Genomic DNA, 21,033 nt, shown 5'->3' with positions numbered 1-21,033 from the left:
AGAAATAGATGCCTGTTCTCTTCATTGAATTGTCAGTTTCTCACTACCTTCTCAGAACTTATATAAGAACTATAATTTATTTTAACATTTTGTTTTTTGACAAAATTCTACATTTTATCTTTCATGATTGAGCACGTGATGACACTACCTCATTATGATCTCTACAATCTTATTTTTCTCTTTCTAGTCTACATTTTCTAACATTTAACCAACTTTAATATTTCTCTACAACATGGATTCAGATATATTTTTTAGTTGAAAGTCAAATGTTCCTTTGCTCTCATGAAAGTGACATTTGTTTTATACGCCTGGAGCTGTTTTTTATTGCAGTTAGCAGGAAAATTGCAAAATTTGACAGACACTTTCAGTATTTAATTTTTAAGGTTATAAGCCAAAGTAAAACAATAATAAATTTCAGGAAGACTTCTTATATGGAAAAATTAGAAATGAAAATGGATTTTCTCATCCAATATATTAGTCATAATGTCATGGTGTTTAAATAAACCTGAATTCACACCATGGGGGCTTTCTTCTTGGGGGAAAAAAAGAAGCTGGTAATATTCTATTTGTCTCCCTCCCTCGAATTATCCAGGTTTTTAAAAAGCATAAATCAAAAAAAAAAATTGCAACTATACTCTGGATATTCTATAAAAGAACGTAATCCAAAACTCTGTTTACAGTAAGATTTTATTGGCCCTGAACAGTGAATGCCACATATTCATCAAGAACAATCTTGCAACATCTTGGTGAACTCTAATTCACTGGTTACCAAAATTACCTGATCATAACACTCATGCGGGAGCTTGTTAAAAAATACTGATTTCTGGATGCTGCCTCTGGCTCTCTGGGGATGAGTTGGAAATCTAAATGTTTACAGAGGCTCCAGCTAATTTGAATAATAAGCACATGTGGGAAAGATGACTCTAATTGGCACCAACTTTAAGTTTTTGAAACTAAGTGTAGTTTTGGATTTTTCTAGTCAGAATGGAATGTATTATATTATAATTCTTTAGGACTGGCTGGCCACTAATTTGTCAGTGGAAGTCAGTATGAATCAATGTCTCCAAAAGTAAGTTTAGATTTTAACATTTGCCACTTCTGTCATGAACACCAGAAAGTAAACATGTATTAGCTTTAAACAAAATTTAAATTTAAATAATAGATCTAAGTAGTTAGGAACACAGATTAGGTGGGAAAGCACCTCGAAGAATGTGACATTTATATTCATTCAATCATGTATTCAGCAGGCAGTTACCGTCTACATTCTGCTGGATACACTGGGGGAAAACCTGAATATGACAGTGGGTCAGAGAAAGCCCAGTCTAATGAGGAACTTGAGAATGGTGGAAGACCTTTGATACAGTCAGCTAATTTTGAAGACTTCAAATATAACCTGCCAAGTGTATAACTTGAGAAAACAAGTATAGGAAATAAGTAACATGATCTTAGAACAATCTGAGAACAATAAGAACAATATTGAATTATGCTCATTTCATAAAAGTCTGTGACTCTCCAATGGCGGGGGGGGGGGTCGGGGAAGAGATCCTCATTCTTCTCTACTTCCTTTCTTTTTTCAACATCGATGGGGAAAAAAAAATAAGCAGCAACTCCACCAATCCCCATTAGCAAAGCCTTCATAATCTGTATTGGAGTATATATTCAAATTAATCAGTAAGGACAGATGCCACAGGGCATCCTTTCATTCCTGCTGAAGCTGGCACTCTCAGGTAGCTGAAATTAAATGTGAATATTTAAAGCCTCAGAAGTCCAGCTCTTCAGTGAGGCAGAGGTCAGGTGGGGTGTCAATTCAGTAGTGGATTGCCATGCTGCTCTTTTGAAATTTGACCTGCGTGAGAAATTTGGAACCTACAGAATCCTTTGGGAGGTAAAATAAATGGAATCCCCAGTGGCATTGGGTGAGAAGGATTCTAGCTGGGGGAAGTGAAAGAGAGTGAATCAGTCTTTCAAGGTGGAACAGTCACATGTTTCTGAGCAGCAGGATCAAGGACATCAAGTCTCTCGTCTTGCCTAGAGACCATTAGTCTCATCCACTCAGAGTCTTACTACTATTTTCAAATAAATCAGGGAGAGAAAGAGAAGATGCTGCTTTTCTGAAAGCATTTTCTGACAGCAAATTGACTCTACACAAAGCACTCGGATTCAAAAATAGCAAATGAGTTGTGCCCCTACATGACAGAGATTTATATGTAGTCACTGTAGTATACTTAGGTATTTGGTGAGTGACTTAATTGGAGCTAAGTTAAAGAAACAATGCTATAGTTTCAGCATTGTCTAAAAATAGGGACAGTGTAATTTAAATAAACACCATCTGGTATCAACTTATTTAAAATTGTATCTGTTTTCTTCCTTGTCGCAATCCAGTATTATGGGACCTTACTTGGATATGTGTTGGTATGAAGAATAAACAATTGTCCGTATTCACATTAATGTGGATGTTATTAGATTTTCAAACTTAAGACATCACCTGAGAATGTGTCTGTTTTGGCAGAATGTAAAGTTCAGTGATGAGTTACCCTTTTTAATAAAGGTTGATAACATACAGAGACAAAATATTTAGTAAAAACATGTAAGTAAAGACGTTCAGTTATTGACATAACCTGTGTATACCAACTAAAAAATTCAAGGAAATCCAATGATTCCTTATGTAGCTTTTATAATTCATGTTCTTGACAAAAAGAGAATGGCGTCCCTGTAAATTTTACTAAGGCCCCGGACCAAGAAAGCCACATCTCAGTAAAAAAACCCACTATAGAAAAATTGATCTATCAATGTAAAAAGCCATTTGCAGATCTGGATCTGCCTGCTGGAATGGGAAAGGACATCCACACTGAACAAATTTAAGTTCAGAAAGCAGCATATTGTCACCAGTGAGAAGTATGATAGCAGTTATTAAGGTGCACAGAGAACAACACAATATGGAATCACTTATCAGAATCAGTTGTGAGATGGGGACTTGGGGTCAGAAACAAGGCACAAGACTGGATGCAAGTCCAGACACAAATAGACAAGGGCAGATGAGCTGCATGGAGGACTGTATTTCCATTTCCATATTTAACATGAACTCCAAGTGTCCTGCCTACCCAGAGATGTTTGTTCTTGAACCCAGGGTAAATGGTTTATGAGAAGGAAAGGAAGGGAGGACCAGGAAATGGGGCTACTGGGATGGAGGTGAGCAAGAGAGGGTTAGTAACTTCAATAATTATAATTGTAGAATCGAGTAACTGGCTAAATGCTGGAAATAAAAGGCAAGCTAGAATGATAGACTAGCCACAGGAACAGTCAGAAGCCATTGATCTGAAGGAGCTCATTAAGAAGTCGTTCAGGTTATTTGGAGACAGCAATAGAAAGCTGATTGCCTTTCTTCAGGGATCAATTTTGAAGTTGCAAAGAAAATTCTTTGTATGTTATTTCACATTCTATAATATTAAAGACTAACAATGTAAAATAATTTTGGCCATTGAAGCCTTTACACTTCTTAGATGCCATTTGGATTTTTTAATCTTCTTCATTTAAAACAAACAAACAAACAAACAAAAAGAGTGCTGGTCTGAGGACACACCATAAGGTAGCAGAAAAAAAAACAAACATCAGGCACAAAATCCATAAAACTCACCGATTTGGGAGTGGGTTGAGAACAAGGGGAAGAAAAACATCCCTGCCGCTATGACTCTTATTTAGTGACATATAGTGACATTTAGTGACATACCAGCACAGATGGTATGAAACCTCATTCTCAGTGAGACAGAAGTTTAAGATGTTAAAAAACAAACATTCACGAGACACCTGGGTGGCTCATTTGGTTAGGGAATGTACTTCAGCTCAGGTCATAATCTCACAGATGCTGAGTTCAAGCCCCACGTCCGGCTCTGTGCTGACAGCTCAGAGCCTGGAGCCTGCTTCAGATTCTGTGTCTCCCCCTCTCTCTATCCCTCCCCTGCTCACACTCTATGTCTCTCTGTCTCTCAATAATAAATAAACATTAATTTTTTTTTTAATTCAACCCAGTAAATGTGAAGATCTAATTGGCTTTATTAAATGATGTATGAATGGGCAGCATCCCTTCTAGCTAGTAGAGGGAGCTCAGAAGAGTTGTACAAAATGGAAGGTTTTTATAGAGGGGGGATAGGACAAGAGTTACTAGCACAAGAGGATTGTTCCAGGCAAGGCTGCTTTCCCTTAGGGGTCAAAGCAAAGAGTCTTATCAGGCAGATTACTTCATCTTCCTCTGGGGGATGGAGAGAGCCCATGTGGCAGACTCCTTGGCGCCCATCAGAAAATTCCTGACCGACCAGTTAAGACTGCATTTCCGGGGGAGGTTAACTGCAGTCAGATTATGTATTAAACCCTAATTTTCAAACTCGGCCTAACTGATGCCTTTTTGGATCTGTGGGTTTTGTTTTTGACAATGGAGAAAGGAGCAAACAATGCAGAAAAATGCAGTGAGGGTTAAATACATGTTTTTTTTTTTTTATTTGTGTTAATTATCTTATATCCTAAAAACATAAGAACTTCTTGGTTTCTGGAAAATTTGATAAGTTACCTTAAAATTTGAAACCATATACTTTTTCTAGTTAACAGATGGTTCTGCATGAATGAAAAAAATGTGTGAAAAACACATAAAATACATTACATAACATGCTATTAAAGTAAAATGTTCATTGAAAGTAATTTTTATTATTAAATATCATTATTATATTTATGGCCTTAATTTTCCCAAGGCTCAAATGCCAAAAAACTTTAAGTGTCTTAATTTTTGTTGTCCTAATCCACAATCACTCATCAGAAATTCATAAAAATATCCACACTGAAAATTCTGAATATCTCATGTTTTTGTTTGACATATATTATTAAGCACAATTGTTTAATGACATTATCCCTCATGGAAAATAATTACACATTCTCTTATTAAGTCGTGCTTGTATTATGACTGTGAGGGACCATCAAGTGTTAGCCCAACTATGACCCTAGCCACTGATTAAAAATGTTGACACACTAAAAATACTGATTAGCGATAGGTCCACAATAGAATAGTCAAGGCTATAAACCTTTAATAAGTTGTTTAAACTTCAAAAATGTTATTATTCATGAAAAGGCAGTGATGAACCTGACAGAAATAGCAGAGCTTAGCTGTGAAAGATTTTTAATAGTTTTATTAGAAAAAATAGAATCCTATTTAACTTGAATCTGATAGTTACCATCCCCACTATTAAAATGAGCATTTGATCAGTCTGAGTAAGAGAAAAAAAAACATGTCATTATTTTGGTTGTTGGAACTATGCACTTACCATTGGCTGGAATACAGCAAAAAATATGAACCCACTTCATTTCTAAGTAATTACCAAACAACTAATATTTTTACTGCTGAATATGCATATTTTGAAGGTGAAAAAACCCTCTAGGATGTCAGTTCCACAGGGCACACATGCCGTTTTTCCTGTCCACCAGCACACGTTCAGCGGTAGTGTGTGAAGCAATGAAAGTCTCTGACTTCCAAAATGAATTCATGTTCTAGTCTTTTTCTACTCATTCCACAGTTTAAATCCGAAAAAGGATAAAAGATGCCTGTCATAATTCCATGCTTATAAGATCTATAAAAGGATTTCTGGATCTGCCACATCCTATAAAACGACCCGTTAGGCAACGACACTCATGTCCATACTTCTTTTTGTTGGATCTCAGAGAGAAAGCTTATTTATATGTATGGAGGGCTCTCAAGGCGCTAAGGTACTATGCCCCTTGGGGCCCTTATTGTAGAAGCAACACATTTCTCATCATTATAAGGCTTCTGGTGTAATTTGAGACACAAAGCTGATTAAAGGATAATTTTAAAAATTAAAGATGAGCCCAGCGATTATACCTGCATGAAAGGAGTATTTTTTCCAATTTTTCTATAGAAAAAAAAAACCCAGAAGACCAAACACAGGAATTAATTTCCTGCTTTCCAATAAAGCAAGAAATAAAATTAATTTTGTACAGATAAATGAAATGTTAAATAGTTAACAATAATTAAAGGAAGGCATTCTTTGTAAGGGAGTGAAAAAAATAATACTTTTACATAGCAACGTTTCACTTTTGATTTATTTTCTTCTTTTTAGTAGTTTAGTAATATCTATAAGCATTAGCAAAGGTGATTTTTTCCTCCTGATGTCCAATATAATTTAATAATCATTGTGCCGTCAACACACTGAAACAAAAAGACCCAGGATCCAGCTCAAACCCAAGTAGAGTTTGCAGCTGCTCAACTCAGGGCCATTTACTCTATGTTCTTCATTTAGAGTTGCTAGATTTACCAAACACAAATTCAGCATACCCTGTTAAATTTGAATTTCAGATCAGCAATGAATAATTCTTTTAGTATAAGTATATCCCAAATGTATATCTGCAATCCTGTCTCCATTAAAGATCTCCCAGATTTTCCAGCTAGACCAGATGTTCTTCTGAGAACACACATAAGGAAGACAGAATAAAGCAGGGATGCCTTTCTTCCATGCCTAGTCAAGCACAGCAAACGCATGCACACACCCTCACAACCTGCTTCATCTTTGAGCTTTCACTTTGCCACCTCTTTGTCCATCTCCAGAATTATTTTCTCCAACTCCCTGACACTCTTTCCTCCTTAGCAGTCTGGCTTCGAAGACACATGGCTGGATGCTGAAATCACTACTGTGTTCATATATATAGTTGTGTACGAAGTCATTTCTGACCAAAATAGGATGAAACTCTTCAAGGAGATGTGGAGTGAGGAAAAGGTTCCTAAGGTGGGGTAGGAATTATCAGACACCAATTTCTCTACTGCCACATCATGGAAATTTCTACTATGAAGGGATAGAGTCAGACTACAGATTGTTCTGATACAATGCAAAATGCCCTGTGTGACTTAAGAAATTTTGAGATGAGCATTGAGCTTTATTAGAGAGGCAGACTGTTTTGTACTTTTATAGAAAAAAGAAAAGGCATTTCTACATTTCTGATGTTATACTAAAAAAGAAAAAAAAATAAGATGGTCTTACTCTCCTACTACTCCTGGTAATATCTCCTGTAGATATCTTTAAAAAGCAGATGATCAGGGCACCTGGGTGGCTCAGTCAGTTAAGGGTCTGACTCTTGATTTTGGCTCAAGTCATCATCTCATGGTTTGTGAGTTCAAGCCTCACATGGGGCTCTGCACTGACAGTGTGGAGTCTGCTTGGGATTCTGTCTCCCTCCCTCTCCATGCCCCTCCCCTGCTTACTCTCTCTCTCTCTCTATCTCTTAAAATAAATAAAAATAAACTTTAAAAAAAGCACATGATTTTCCAGTTCTGTTTCTTCTGTAGGACTATTTCTTACGGCAGTCAAAATCTGAGTGCTAGAAATCAGATAGTTTAAGTATATAGTCACAGTTTAGAATGGCATATTTTATGTTTCATAAATCTTTATAGGCAATCATCCTATATGATATATTTCCTAGGGTATTCTTGTTTCCTAAGGAGACTCTCATCATAAAAGAAGTTAAATATGGTTGTGTGTCCTACCTATTGAGTGACTTTTAGAGTGAGCATTCTAAATGCCAGCAACTATGGGAGAAGAAAGGTAACAGTCAACAGAATTAGAAACTTTAGCTTTGATTTTTCTGAGTTTTTTTCCAAGGTCAAAACTTAACAGAAATATTATGAATTTCTCAGTGAGGCCCTTCTGGCGCTTTGTAAGAAGCGGCCCGCTCCCCAGACACTTGGAGTTAAGGATCTGCAAGAAAATCACAGATGGAATGGAGGTGGCTACCCTGTCCCCAGGCCTTGTCCCTGTGTTGAATCTCAGCTGTGAGAATCTGGCTGTGTTGAATCTCAGCAATTCCTTAGCTCAACTTGTCACTCTCGCAGTGGACTAGGGAGTCACAGGTATAAGCTATGCCAGCTTGCCAGTAACAGAGAGGGTGATGTTACTGTGGAGAGTTACATCCCTCCATCTCAGACCTCTATGGGTCAGGTGAGCCTTTCCATGAGAGGCCAGAAGTTAAAAGTTTTCAAAAATATTCCCAAAGATGTGCCATTTCCTCTTCTTTCCCAATGCTCCCAGCCGCCAGAGTACCTAAGGAGGAAGGGATTTTAGAAAGATATGACAGCCCTCTTTCCCAGTCAAGAATTAAATATCAGCCAACCAGCTTTTGTATTAATTACAGGGAAATGAGAGTGTGTGACAGTTTGAAAAGCAATAAAAGAAAAGTCCCTTTATTGTCAGAGTAGAAAGAAAGAGGTAACATATTTGCATTGTTGTGGCCAATTATTATTAGAATCTCCCACGAGTGCATTTTGGGAAGAAAAAATGTGTAACAGGAAGAACAATACAGTGCACATAATACTGCAAAAACTCTTAAGTGAATATCAGATATGTGGGTTAGTAAAGATTTCTTGAGATATAATCAGAGATTTATATATACTAGGAACATGAAGCAAAGCCAGATCAGTTCAGTGAAATGCAGTATTTCCTGAAGCCAAAGACCTCCTTTTTTACATAATTACAAAAGAGAGCAAACTTCAGAGCCACAAGAAATCTCCTGAGGGCAGCAATGGGAGTGGAATGCATTTTCTCAGAGAATCCATATATTCATTTTAATGGTTTAAAATGATCCATGCACTAGTGTAAGAAAGACATGGAACTTGTCCCCATGTTTTTCTTTTTACTTCCCCCATCAAACAAAAATGTCCTATAATTGGACCTTTGAAGTTAAGTCTTTGGGTAGGCAGTTTGAAAGCCTCATCTAATTTCACTGAGGGAGCTTGGGAAGGAAAGAAATCTCTGAAGGAACCAGGGTCCAGGTTTTTTAAAGGGCTTGTGGAACAAAATACCATGCTGAAAGGAACACAGATAAAAATTGGTATCCAATATGAAATACAGTGCAGAATGATTTATATATGTCACTATATTCTACAGCTTTCAGAAAACCTGGCAGTTTCCCAGGGATTTCAAATTAATCCCTAGTAGATGGCCAAAGTAACATTCCCCATGGAATGTGTAAGCTTTTGCAGAAATGATTTTAAAGAAATACGAAAGAATAAAGATGGTGAGTTGTTTTGTTACTGAAATATGAAACAGAACAAGCAAGCCACACTAGCTGTTTGATGTATTTGCTAGGGTTCTGTTCATGAAAATAAATATCATCCAGAAAATAAAAATAAAAGGAGCAAGTAAAATAGAGCGAGTAGAACCTAAGAATAAAAGATTTAGAAAGTGTTCTCAAGGGCCACGATAAATAAATTTCAGGAGGAAATTTAGGATTTATTCAAAGAATCGTAAAAGAATATGTTCACAATTAATTTGAAGCCTGAGGCCTGGCACATAAGGTTGAGGAAGTTTGGGGCACAATTCTTTGAGATATTTGGGGTCCCTTTTCAGACTAATCGTTACAAGTATCAAAAAGTCCTCCATGAAACCTATAACCTTACAACATCAATTGCTCATTGCCAAGTTTGGGAGTTCCTAAATCCACATTCATTTCTCACATCAACAGTGTTCAAAGGTCACCAAGACCACCTTAGGTATGACAATTCACGACTCACAGAACTCATTTAAAATTATTATAACTACAGTTACAGTTTATAACAGTGAAAAGATTCAGATAAAAATCAGCCAAGAGAGGGGCTGCTGGGTGGCTCCGTTGGTTAAGTGTCTGATTTTTAGTTTTCGCTCAAGTCATGATCTCATGGTTTCATGAGTTCGAGCCCTGCATAGGACTCTGTGCTCTCAGTGCAGAAGCCTGCTTGGGATTCTCTCTCTTCTTCTCTCTCTCTGCCCTTCCCTTGCTCATGCTGTCTCAGTCTCTCTCTCAGAATAAATATATAAACTTTAAAAAAAAATCAGCCAAGAGAACAGGCATATGGGGCAGAATCCAGAAGAGTTCTAGGCATTAGCTTTCCATTGTTTTCTCTCAGAGTCTTGAACAGTGCTAAACCTCTCTCAGCAATGATATGTGACATACAATATACACTAGGTATTACCAACCAGGAAAGCTTACTTCAGCCTTGATGTTCAGAGTTTTTATTGAAGCTCAGTTATGTAAACATGGTTTACTGCCCGCAAGGCTGACTTTAGTTTCCAGCCCCTTAGGTGGTCAAGCTGGTCCAAAGCCCCCACCATAAATCACTTTGTTAGCATACATTATCTGGCCCAGCCCATGTAAACAAAGACAGTCTTCTTCCGCAGGATCTTCCAAGGCTTTCAGCTCACAGGAGCTGAAAGCAAAGGTCAGACCTCTTTTTGGGGTAAGATTAATATTTTACTGCACACTCATATTGCACAAAGTTGTATGTTTTGTATTCTCTTCACTGGAATGACCTACGTCTGCAAACATTGTGACTATACTAGATTGGACACACCCTGAATTGTACAGATATGTTCTCCTGCTGATAAATTGTTTTGGATGGTTATGGCCTTACTTCATCTGCACTTTTGAAGGACAGGATGCTTAGGGTTGGAAGACACTGAGGCAGCTCTCTGTTCCTCTCTACCAGTGAGGATTTTTGCTGCAGCATTGTTGTGAAGTCTTATAGTGAGGGCTCATCCCCCAACTCATTCTTTTGCAGACTCATGATCAATGTAGATGGTTATTAACACAATCTACTCTCTCTGACAAAACCTTTTTTTATGTGTGTGTGCACCTCTTAGAATGTGATTCTCAGTATGCACTGTTTTTCAAGGAACATTTCCTAGAATGTTGGAATTTACCTGGAAACTGATTTCTTGTTTCCGTTTTACATATGAAAGAATGTACTTATATTTAGACTAATTTTGTTACAGAGTTTCATTGGTTTAGTGGAATTGATTGGAGAGAAACCATCAGGAATGATATACCAGCCATTCAATCATGAAATGGTTTCAGGATGCTGATAAATTTTCCTAGAAAATTGAATTCACTGAATAATAGCTAGAGTCTATGTAGGCTAAAATAATCAAACTTTGGTTTCAGACTTTTTATATCCAATCACTAACAGAAGTTTCATACATGTAAAACTTCCAATAAGATTTTTTTTTTCAACGTTTATTTATTTTTGGGACAGAGAGAGACAGAGCATGAACGGGGGAGGGGCAGAGAGAGAGGGAGACACAGAATCGGAAACAGGCTCCAGGCTCTGAGCCATCAGCCCAGAGCCTGACGCGGGGCTCGAACTCACGGACCGTGAGATCGTGACCTGGCTGAAGTCGGACGCTTAACCGACTGCGCCACCCAGGCGCCCCACCAATAAGATTCTTTTAATGTGATGTACATTCATACCACTAACAAACTTTTTAAGACATAGTTTTCTATACATTTTAACACAAGCCTCACATTTTATTTTATTTTTTAATGAAAAGTTTTGGTTTTTAGAATGCTTTAATATAGGGCAAAGTAGAACAAAGATTGCAAATTTTACTAAGACGTATTAATAATATAGTTATAGAATGAGAAGCAACTGGTCTTTCTTATAAACACTATCTGAATAAATAAATATGTTTACTTTCATTTATGCATACTAATTCTGTGAAAATCTTCATTAGACTTTAAACCATTAAAGCATTCATTCAAGTTATACCTGAAATTTTTGACAGTCCAAAGAAATTCAAGTAGTGTTCTTTTTATTCAATTTTTTTAATATTTTATTTACTTTTGAGGAAAAGAGAGACAGAGTATGAGTGGGGGAGGGAGAGAGAGGGAGACACAGAATCCGAAGCAGGCCTCAGGCTCTGACCTGTCAGCACAGAACCCGATGCAGGGCTCAAACTCACAAACTGCGAGATCGTGACCTGAGCTGAAGATGGACAGTTAACTGACTGAGCCATGCAGGCGCCCCTCAGTAATTTTATAGAATAATATAATATTATATAATAATAATTATATAAAAACAATTTTTATGATGCTGAACCATAAACTTATAAGTGTAAGTCCTTTATGTCACTCAAAATGCCAGATTTTATACTCACATTACACATAAATGGTTACTTTATGAAATAGATACTTAGCTCCAATGTCTATTAAATTTCTACTATTTTTATATAGATCATTATTTTAACTAAGGAATTGCTATTTTTAAAATGTCACGATTCAATAAAATGAAATGAAATTGTAATAAATATAAATTCTATATCCACTATAAATCTATTTTACAAGTAAAACATTGGGAAAATCCTGGCTTAAGAGAAATTCTATGACAAAGTTCATAGTTTATTTGACCATCAGTCATCAGTCATGACCAAAGTGAATCTACTAGTTTTAAATAATTTTATTGCATTGATAGAAGCATTGTATCTGTAACAAAGGTAAGTATCCTCTATATTTTGAGCCATTCAAGTCATAACTACATACTATGTCTGGATAAATCCACACTTTAATTGAGTCATAGTTAAACCAGAGGGTATCCAATGGAATGCAGTCAAGATGATAAGTTTGAAGATCAACTTAAATGAGGAATTTTTTAAGCAACCATGACTGTTTAGCCTCAAGAACTATTTTTGAGTTTTTGATAGGTTTATATTAGTTATTATTAGTGTTTTTCTTTTGGTAGTTAGATATCTTCTATGCTTTTTGAGCATAAATCACTAGGATCATAGATCAAAGTTTGAAGGAGGCATATGTCAACCCATAAAAAGACAGACTTCCAAAGTGTCTAAAAGCATACCTACCCTATTATATTGATGAATAGGTTGCCATGGCTGAAAGTTCCATGTCAGAAATGTTAGAAAAAAATTGGTGCTGGCAGATCTATGCCTTCTTTTCCAAGTCTTGGGTTCTTCCATTGTATGGGTAGAGTTAAATAAATACAGGGTTTCTCAAGGATCAGAGCTTGAAAAGACTGTTCTTTTCTAACTTTGTTATAAGTACTCTAGATGAAAGAATAAATAATTGAAATTATATATGCCAAATAAGATTTTTTTCACTTTCCATTCCTTTTCCTGCCCCGAACACACACACACACACACACACACACACACACACATACACACACACAAATGCTGCTTTAGGGTAATGGATTTTTATCTTGAGCTTTTATCCTTTAAGGATATCAGATTGGTGTATAGACATAGCCAATGAAGCCAATGGTATGTCTGACACCATTACCAAAGCAAATACAAACAGTAGAGAAAACTCGAGAAAGCTTATTCAACCCTTATATTTCCACAATATTTGGAATTCCAGATATCGTTCTAGTCTCCACATATCAAAAGAGAGATAATGCAATCTAGAAAGGGGTGACCAAAACGCCATAGGGATGAACTGATGGTTACCCAAGACCTTGCTAAAATACAGACTCTTTAGCCCTGAAGAGCTCAGGGAGGCTACCTAAAACTGCTTAAAACTGCTGGTTAGATCCCAAAAGGTTAGACCAGTGACAGTCTCTTTAAAACTTTTAATGCATTTGTTTACAACAAATAACAAGAAGTATATCTTCACAGACCAGATGGCATTCTAAGTAAGTAGTATGTGCAAGAAATCCCCAAAGAATTCCTCAACATTTGTGAAAGGCAGGTATATAGTACATGGCTGCTAAGAAAAGCTGAGATATGACCCAGCTCTCTGACTGTGTCATGAAGGATAATCCTGCCTTCTTGGCAGTCTCCACTGATGACATCTACTCTGGCCTGAATAGACCATTGTCCCTAATGAAGAATGACAAGTCTCATCTGAGAAAAAAATTATTAAAACGTTGCTAGAAGCAACATTTAATTGTTTTATCTGACAGTCTCTCTGTGTTGAGATTTGAATTTTCATTAGAATCTGATTTGAATTTTAACTAGTATCACAGGAGAGTTGACATTGGAAAGCAGAATCCAACATCTCCGCCACATGGAGGCAGTTGTAGTTTTCTCCCTTATCCTCTAGGTTGTAACTGTGGAAGCCTCTCCAAAGTACTTTCAGTACCTTTTCCTTGAGGCCCCGTGTGTTGGGAAAATCCTGAGATCCCTAAGCATTATCATGTCTTAGTGCATCAACAAACTTGTCATCAGCTAATTATTAGCTGAGCCTCCTCCTGAAACTGAAGCATGTGTAGACTCTTTCCTAAAAACTTCTCAAACTATCTTTCTTGTGTACAATATTCCCCTTCTCAGTGAGATTCATTTAGTGTTTTCCATCAGTCTTTTCAGACTTTGATTTCAATCGAGGTGCTTTTATGTCTAAAGTGTGTATATGAAAGTGCATTGCTAGAATTTTTACACATTTTTAAAAGTTAACTAAAAATACTGAGTTTGCATTCCTTTGCTGGGTAAAACTTTGAAACTGCAATTCTTAAGCAAGATCTTCCTAGCACTGGAGACAAGGAAACAGTACATGAGCCACATGTTTGCACAGCAAGTACAAGATGTCATGTTAGAAATCGCAAGTATGTGCTTAGTGTTCTCTACTGTATCATTACTGAGAGACCTCCAATATTAAAAGTATATTTTCACTACCTTTAGCTCATAGTTTGGGTGATTCCAATGTAGACTGTGGCTGTTTTTCTGTGAAAATTTTTGTTTTTTAATGATACTATTTTATGAAACTTCATTTAATCTTTTTAATGAGCATTCAAATATTTATGACTTTCACACATTGAATCAGAAATGTCACAGTTGTATGCAGTTTCAGATCTGATGTAGTTTGTTTAAATATATTTTCCATTATAAAAAGATAAGTCTAACTAATATGTCAACTATTCCTTTCTGGACTGATAGTTTCTTATTGAAACTTGTGCTGAGGACCAGTGACTTAAAAGCAAATTGTTTCTTACTGTATATGTTTCTTAAGAAGTGGTATGCCACTATGTTTTGGATGGTTATAGATCTTGTGATGAAAGTTAATGAATTTAAGTTCTATTATTCTGAAGATATACATTAAGTTCTCCAGCAGGGCTATGAAATTGGATTTGAGATTCTGTATTAAACTGTAATACGACAATCTCAGTGAAGCATTTGAATCCAACATCATATGTCAGAGAGAATGTCAGGGATCCGTACAATATACTCTCTTATTTTCTGCTTTTGCAATGACAACCTCTCTATGGATTTCTGGTGAGTGTTTGTGTGGTATGCCCTATCCATGTGAGCTTCTGCTAACAGAGACACTGTTACTTAGTAACACATTTAAATCCAGAATTAGTTCCTGCTTGGTCAATTCAAAGCCAGAGCATTGCTGAGGATAAAATGCCTATTAAATGAAAATGGATTCAGATATGCCAGGATGATGAATTCTAGATTTGGCACAGTTCGGTATTCTCTTCTTCAGCAAGTATTTATTCAAAAATAGCCTTTGAGATGTATTTTGTGTCATGTTGAAAGATTATTCCCCACTAGATGGGGATGGCACTTTGCATTTGCCCTCAACGACACGTAATCTTTCCATGGGACCAACAGAAAGATTACCCTATCTTGTCTCTTGCTTCTATTAATCAGTGCCATGCTGTCTAATGCCTTAAAGAGCGTATCTTTATTCTTCTATTTCCGGGGGACCTTTTATGATCATGTGAGACTGAACCAACTTATTCTAGAAGACGGTTTTTAAAACATTCCCTTTAATTTTAGAATGTTCAAAGATACAGGTTAAATATTCTGTCATGTAGTGATGGCATTTCTTTTTTTTTTTTCTTTTCTTTTCTTTTTCCTTTGGGGAATTTTCTTTTCAGGTCTCTCTTTAGCCATATAGTCATGTTTTGATCTCAAGCAAGAAAGAAAATTATCTTCCAATTATAAGATGCCTCATAAAGTTAAAAGGGGAAACTCTGAAGAGACATTCACTATCCTAGTTGAGCTGAAATAAAAATGTGAATATAAAATCATTAGAAATTCCTTCAATAATAAGTGTTCAGAATCTCTAGGTTAAAAAATGATGAAATCTTCAAATAAGACTAAATATTATGAATGCATGAATTTCTCCCTAAGTCATGTGTAATTTAATACCATTTCTATCAGGATCCCAGTAGTTTGATTTTGTTTTTTCTGAAACAAGCACTTTTCAAAGTTATTATAAAGGTCTCTTGGGAGAAAAATGGACATAAAATGCATTAAGAAAATAAAAAAGCTTTGCAACAAAAGAAGGAAGATAGAGAATAATGCAGTGCCAACGTGTCAGAACATTATAAGTCACAATGATCACAACAGTATTGTATGGATCCAGAAATTAATAGACAGAGAAGCCAAAAAAAGAAAGGTGGGGGGAGTACAAAACAGCATTGATTGTGTTATCTCTTGGGGAATTTGTTGTCTATGTGAAAAGTGAGCAAAAGACATTGTGATAGTACTGTGCTCACCAAATATCCCTGCTCTCCTCTCCATTTTCCACCTTCCTTTACGGCTGGGCTGGGGTCATATAATTAGTTAAGGTCAATATCATTTGTCAATGTGGAGACCCATGTTTCAGATGATGGCTAGCCTAGATCAGAGCAGCCTAGATCTCTGAGTCACTCCTTGGAAGAGAGCACCCTCAGCAAGCTGCCTAATCAACATCAGCCTGTGACATAAGCAAAAAATAAATATCTGTTGCATTTTTAAAAACCTGATAGGCAAAGGAAAATGGTAGATATACATATTCCTGCCTTAGACACCCAGTTTTGTTTTATTTATTTATTTTTATTTGATTGTTTTTAAGTAGGCTTCACACCCAGTGTGGAGCCCAACATGGGACTTGAACTCATGACGCTGAGATCAAGACCTGAGCTGAGATCAAGAGTCAGATGCCTAACCAACTGAGCCACCCAGGCACCCCTTATTTAAGTCTTTACATCAAACATTACTTGACAGTTTGGTTTAAAAATTATCATTAGAAAGAAGCTGCAACAATTTATTTTGAAAAACATGATTACTTCTCAAATCTCACTTTTGGGAAAAAAGCTCAAAACAAGAAAATAATAAAAATAATTCCCAAGAAAAAGAAGGCTACATGATTGATATTCTTTGCTCTTCTTTACTAGGTTTTCCAGGGCAATTTTGACAATGATACGCACAGGAAAAATGTCATCGACCCTCCCATCTATGCACGGCACATAAGAATCCTTCCTTGGTCCTGGTATGGAAGGATCACACTGCGGTCGGAGCTGCTGGGCTGCACAGAGGAGGAGTGAGGAGACTCCATACCCCACAACTCTCCTCTCTATCTCCCTAAAAGTATCTCCACGGAATGAACTGTGCAAAATCTGTAGGAAACTGAATGGTATTTTTCATGAAAAAGTGCTTAAATTATGGTAGGCCACTGTCTTTAAGGAGGTCTAAGCTTACCTTTTCAATGGTTTAATTTGATTTTTATTGTTTAAATTTCTTAAGCAACATCACATTAACTTGTGAATTACTTTTGTCATTGTCTTTTGAATTATTCACAATGGTTGAAATATATTAAGGAAAGAAAGTAGCACTCTTTTGATAGCAAGGGTAAAAAAAATCTCATAGTTATCAAGTAGAAGCAAGAGTTGATAGAACTTTTATAATCAATACTCAACTAATTCTTATAAAAGGAATACCGCAATGTTAGCAATAAGGTTTTTTTCTTCTGTAATGACTCTTCATTATCATAATTGTTTCCCTGTGCCTACCAAACACTGTCAGTGCTTAGAACAGAATTTTAAAGAATCTGTAACAGGCAGTACCAATTGACATTATATTTCTCATTTTGCTTCCAGTATTTCTAATCAAATATTATGTGATCTTTTTTCCTTTTTGTTCTATTCATATATATATCTTTATATTATATAATGACTGAATAAGTCCATATTTTTTTTGCTAATTGAGTTTACTCCTAGTATTTGCCTAAAAGGAGGATCATGTTTGTGTATGTATACATATATATGGAACATGATTGTGTATCAGTAGATTGATCATATTTAATATCAGTATATTGAATCTGCAATTCTATTTTTGAAGGAAGCTATAACTATGTATTTCCAAATGCCTTCCTTTACAAAAAGCCGAATACCACCATTTTGCAGAATAAACAAAAACAGAATTATATGATGTCCCTTTAAACTGGAATTTTAAACTTTGTTTTCAGCTTATTTACATACCCTTATCTCCACTTTAGGATAATGAATTTTTTTTCTCTATTTAAGAAATTTTTTAGCAAACAAATGTTAGCATCATGCTGCATAGCTTGGCCAAGCATACTCCTCATTTGTTTGTTCACCTCTGCATTTCCTGTGAAACTAACATTTTATTGAGACTTGAGTGAAACTGGTAGTGGTTTCCCAGGAAAGCACATTGTGTAGTTATTTGTGAAAAGAAAAGTATTTACTAATGACCAAGTAGTCCATCATTTTAAGATGAAAATTGATTTCTATTTATTTTGCTTCGGAGGTCCTGAAATAATAAGCAATTATCATAACAATTTGTTATTGATAATGGAGGTTTCATTGACATGTCTCTCAAATTAAAGCTCACACTGCCTCCATAAAAGTCCTCAACATCTAATTTATAACCTTTACAAGTATTTATTTTATAAGGCTTAGACACGGAATTATTGGAGTTTTAAATTAAGGGTCCTGGAAAAGAAAGTATGGTATGTGTACGAAATGTTAAGGTCCTGTGTAACACTGAGAAGTTTTTTTTTCTCCCCTCTATTATTTGTGCTGCATAACAAAAGCCACTAGACTGTTACTGTATTGTCTGTCCATGTGTTAAAAGCATTTCTTAATGATGTATATATGGAGTGGTCTTCAATCATAGTGAAAAATTTAAAGGGAAAGTCAATCATAATGGCATTTTTAATAAGAGCGAAATTCGGACTGGCTGGTCACATACTTATCCTATGCCCACGGGCTTTCTACTTCAGGTTCTTAAGAAATTGTTGATTTGAAGCTTATTAAATGGCAATCATTTTTCAGCATCTTTCACAAACAAAATTGTTAGGTCCTCAATATTACCTTTTTCGGGCAATTTTAAAATTAGGAATTTAAATCTTTTCTATTCCCTATATTTCACCATCATATTACAAATCATTACATAGGCCCAACAATATACACATACTTACTGTCTAGCCAATGCCTTTTGTTTCTTTAAGCCTTTACTGTCCCACCAAATTTCTAACCGCTTTCCTTTGCAGACTATGCATAATCGATTCTCCATTCTCAGCAGAGTATATTATGGAAATTCTGAGTAATGCCTTGTAACAATTACTTTCTCAAAATTATTCATTGCCTCTCGTGATGTTTTGAATTTTATTTTATTGATAGTTTTTTAAACAAATATTTTCAAAGAGAGTTTGTTAAAATTATACTTGTTACCTTTTAGAAACACATTGAAATGGCTTTCCCTTGCTTGTGCATTTTCTCTATGCTCTCTGGTATCTTCAGCAACATGGCACGGCCAACTGGATACCTATTGGTCCCATGATGTCCAAATTTATGATCACAAAGGGGTTCCCAGGTGTAGTCATGTTAACAAGTACTATAAAGTAGCATGTAGCTGTTGTGTCATTTGTATCAATGGCATCAGTGGGAAACAAATTTATTCTATTTAAATTCACACTAAACAAAATCTTATAAGCAGGACGCCCAGAAGAATCACCTTGTCTTCACTATACGGAGTAACTATAATATGCTAATTTTATAATCTCTGGAAATAACATTTTAAACATCTCCATTTTATCTATGTCCTGTCAAAAGCACTTATCATAGGCACTAATTCTAATTTCAGGGTTGACTTTCTCTTTCTGAATGGCTTCATAAGGATTGGTGTGAACTTTGAAGACTTAGGGTACTAATGATTGTATCTTTGCTAGTCAACAAATTATGAAATATAATACTCACTGCTGGCGTCTCATGTGTCAGTAAGTACAGAAGTAACTAAGACACAGATAACCTTTGCAAACCTTAAAGCTGTGTAATATTCCAACGTTGTTTTCTTTTCTTTGTATATATACTTAAATCATGTAGGATGTTGTAAAATTAGTATGACCTTGTCTAGTCTTCAAACTTAAAATAAAACTTTTGAAACTCTGGGGTACTTTTGAAGCAGTTGTAATTAAACACATTTGTAAGAATACACAAGTTGTCTGAATGTGATGCCCACCAGTCTTAACTACATGCTTGGCTTACTTTTTCTTTGTACAGGACAATTAAGCAAATGCATTAAAAGAAAAAAAGATTACAGTAGCCTCCAAATATCATTGATATCAGCTAACTTGGCTTTTCCCAAATTATTAAAATGTGTGCATTTCTCCTGTCCCTTTCAGCTGTGGAAAATTTATTGGAATACTAATAACCCAAAGTCATTTTTTTGCCTCATACATATTTAAAGTCTTGTGTTCCAGGATTGATCTGCCGAGTGTTAATCAGATGCCATTGCTATCATTTCTATTGTCTTTTATGTACATGATTCTCAGGAGTATAATGAAGAGATCCAGTCAATAGTAAGCAATAACACAAACATTAATAATATATTTACCCATGTTACCTCAGCTATCACTTAAAGACCTTCAGAACATTTGGCTTCTTTTAAACCCTATTTCTGCTCCTCTGCAAGTCATAGGTAAAATATGAAGTCTGTGTTCCTCCCACTTTTTAAATATATATATTTTTAAGATTCAGAAGTTTTGGAGGAAAGTGGAAGCTATTAAATGTTGATTCCTTAGTTAAGTTTCAGCGAATCTCTGGTAGTTCTCAGTATCAACTTGTAATATGTGCTTATGTAGTCATGCATATTCCTATTTAACTGTATTTGAATGTGAATGCTTTAGTTCCATTGTTTGCCTAATTTTTTTCCCATACACAGACATATACATATATGCTTTTACTAAGTTAAATATATATATATATATATATATATATATATATAAAATAAGGCCAATAAAGAATCAGGACAACATCTATACAGGGCAAAAATTCATTTTGATAGAATAATTATTCAAATGAAAAATTTCAATAGTGAAGCTTTTAAAATAACTGATTTAAGACATGCAAACAATAGAAACATTTAGAATTCCAAGGAGGAAAGTCTGACCATGTTGTAATTTGTTTTAAAAAAAATCTGTTAAGACTAACATCATGAATAGAAAATATTCTCTTCTCTATAATCTAAAAGTTTAAAACATCTAACACTTCAGCTT

The 21,033-nt window shown here is 35.6% G+C and overlaps 1 protein-coding gene across 2 annotated transcripts in view; it reads left to right on the top strand.

The window, feature by feature from the left end:
- Positions 1–19,928, top strand: part of EDIL3 (EGF like repeats and discoidin domains 3) — a 418,218-nt gene extending 398,290 nt beyond the window's left edge. For both annotated transcript variants that reach the window (XM_030324171.2, XM_030324179.1), the window contains one exon: positions 16,913–19,928. In XM_030324171.2, coding sequence (XP_030180031.1) covers positions 16,913–17,062 — 150 coding nt within the window. In that variant the 3' untranslated portion in view covers positions 17,063–19,928. The remainder of the gene's footprint in view (positions 1–16,912) is intronic.
- The last annotated feature ends 1,105 nt before the right edge of the window (positions 19,929–21,033 follow it).

The sequence above is a fragment of the Lynx canadensis genome, chromosome A1, assembly GCF_007474595.2.
Source record: "Lynx canadensis isolate LIC74 chromosome A1, mLynCan4.pri.v2, whole genome shotgun sequence".
Classification (NCBI taxonomy): Eukaryota; Metazoa; Chordata; class Mammalia; order Carnivora; family Felidae; genus Lynx; species Lynx canadensis.
This window is presented reverse-complemented; position numbering and strand designations above follow the sequence as displayed.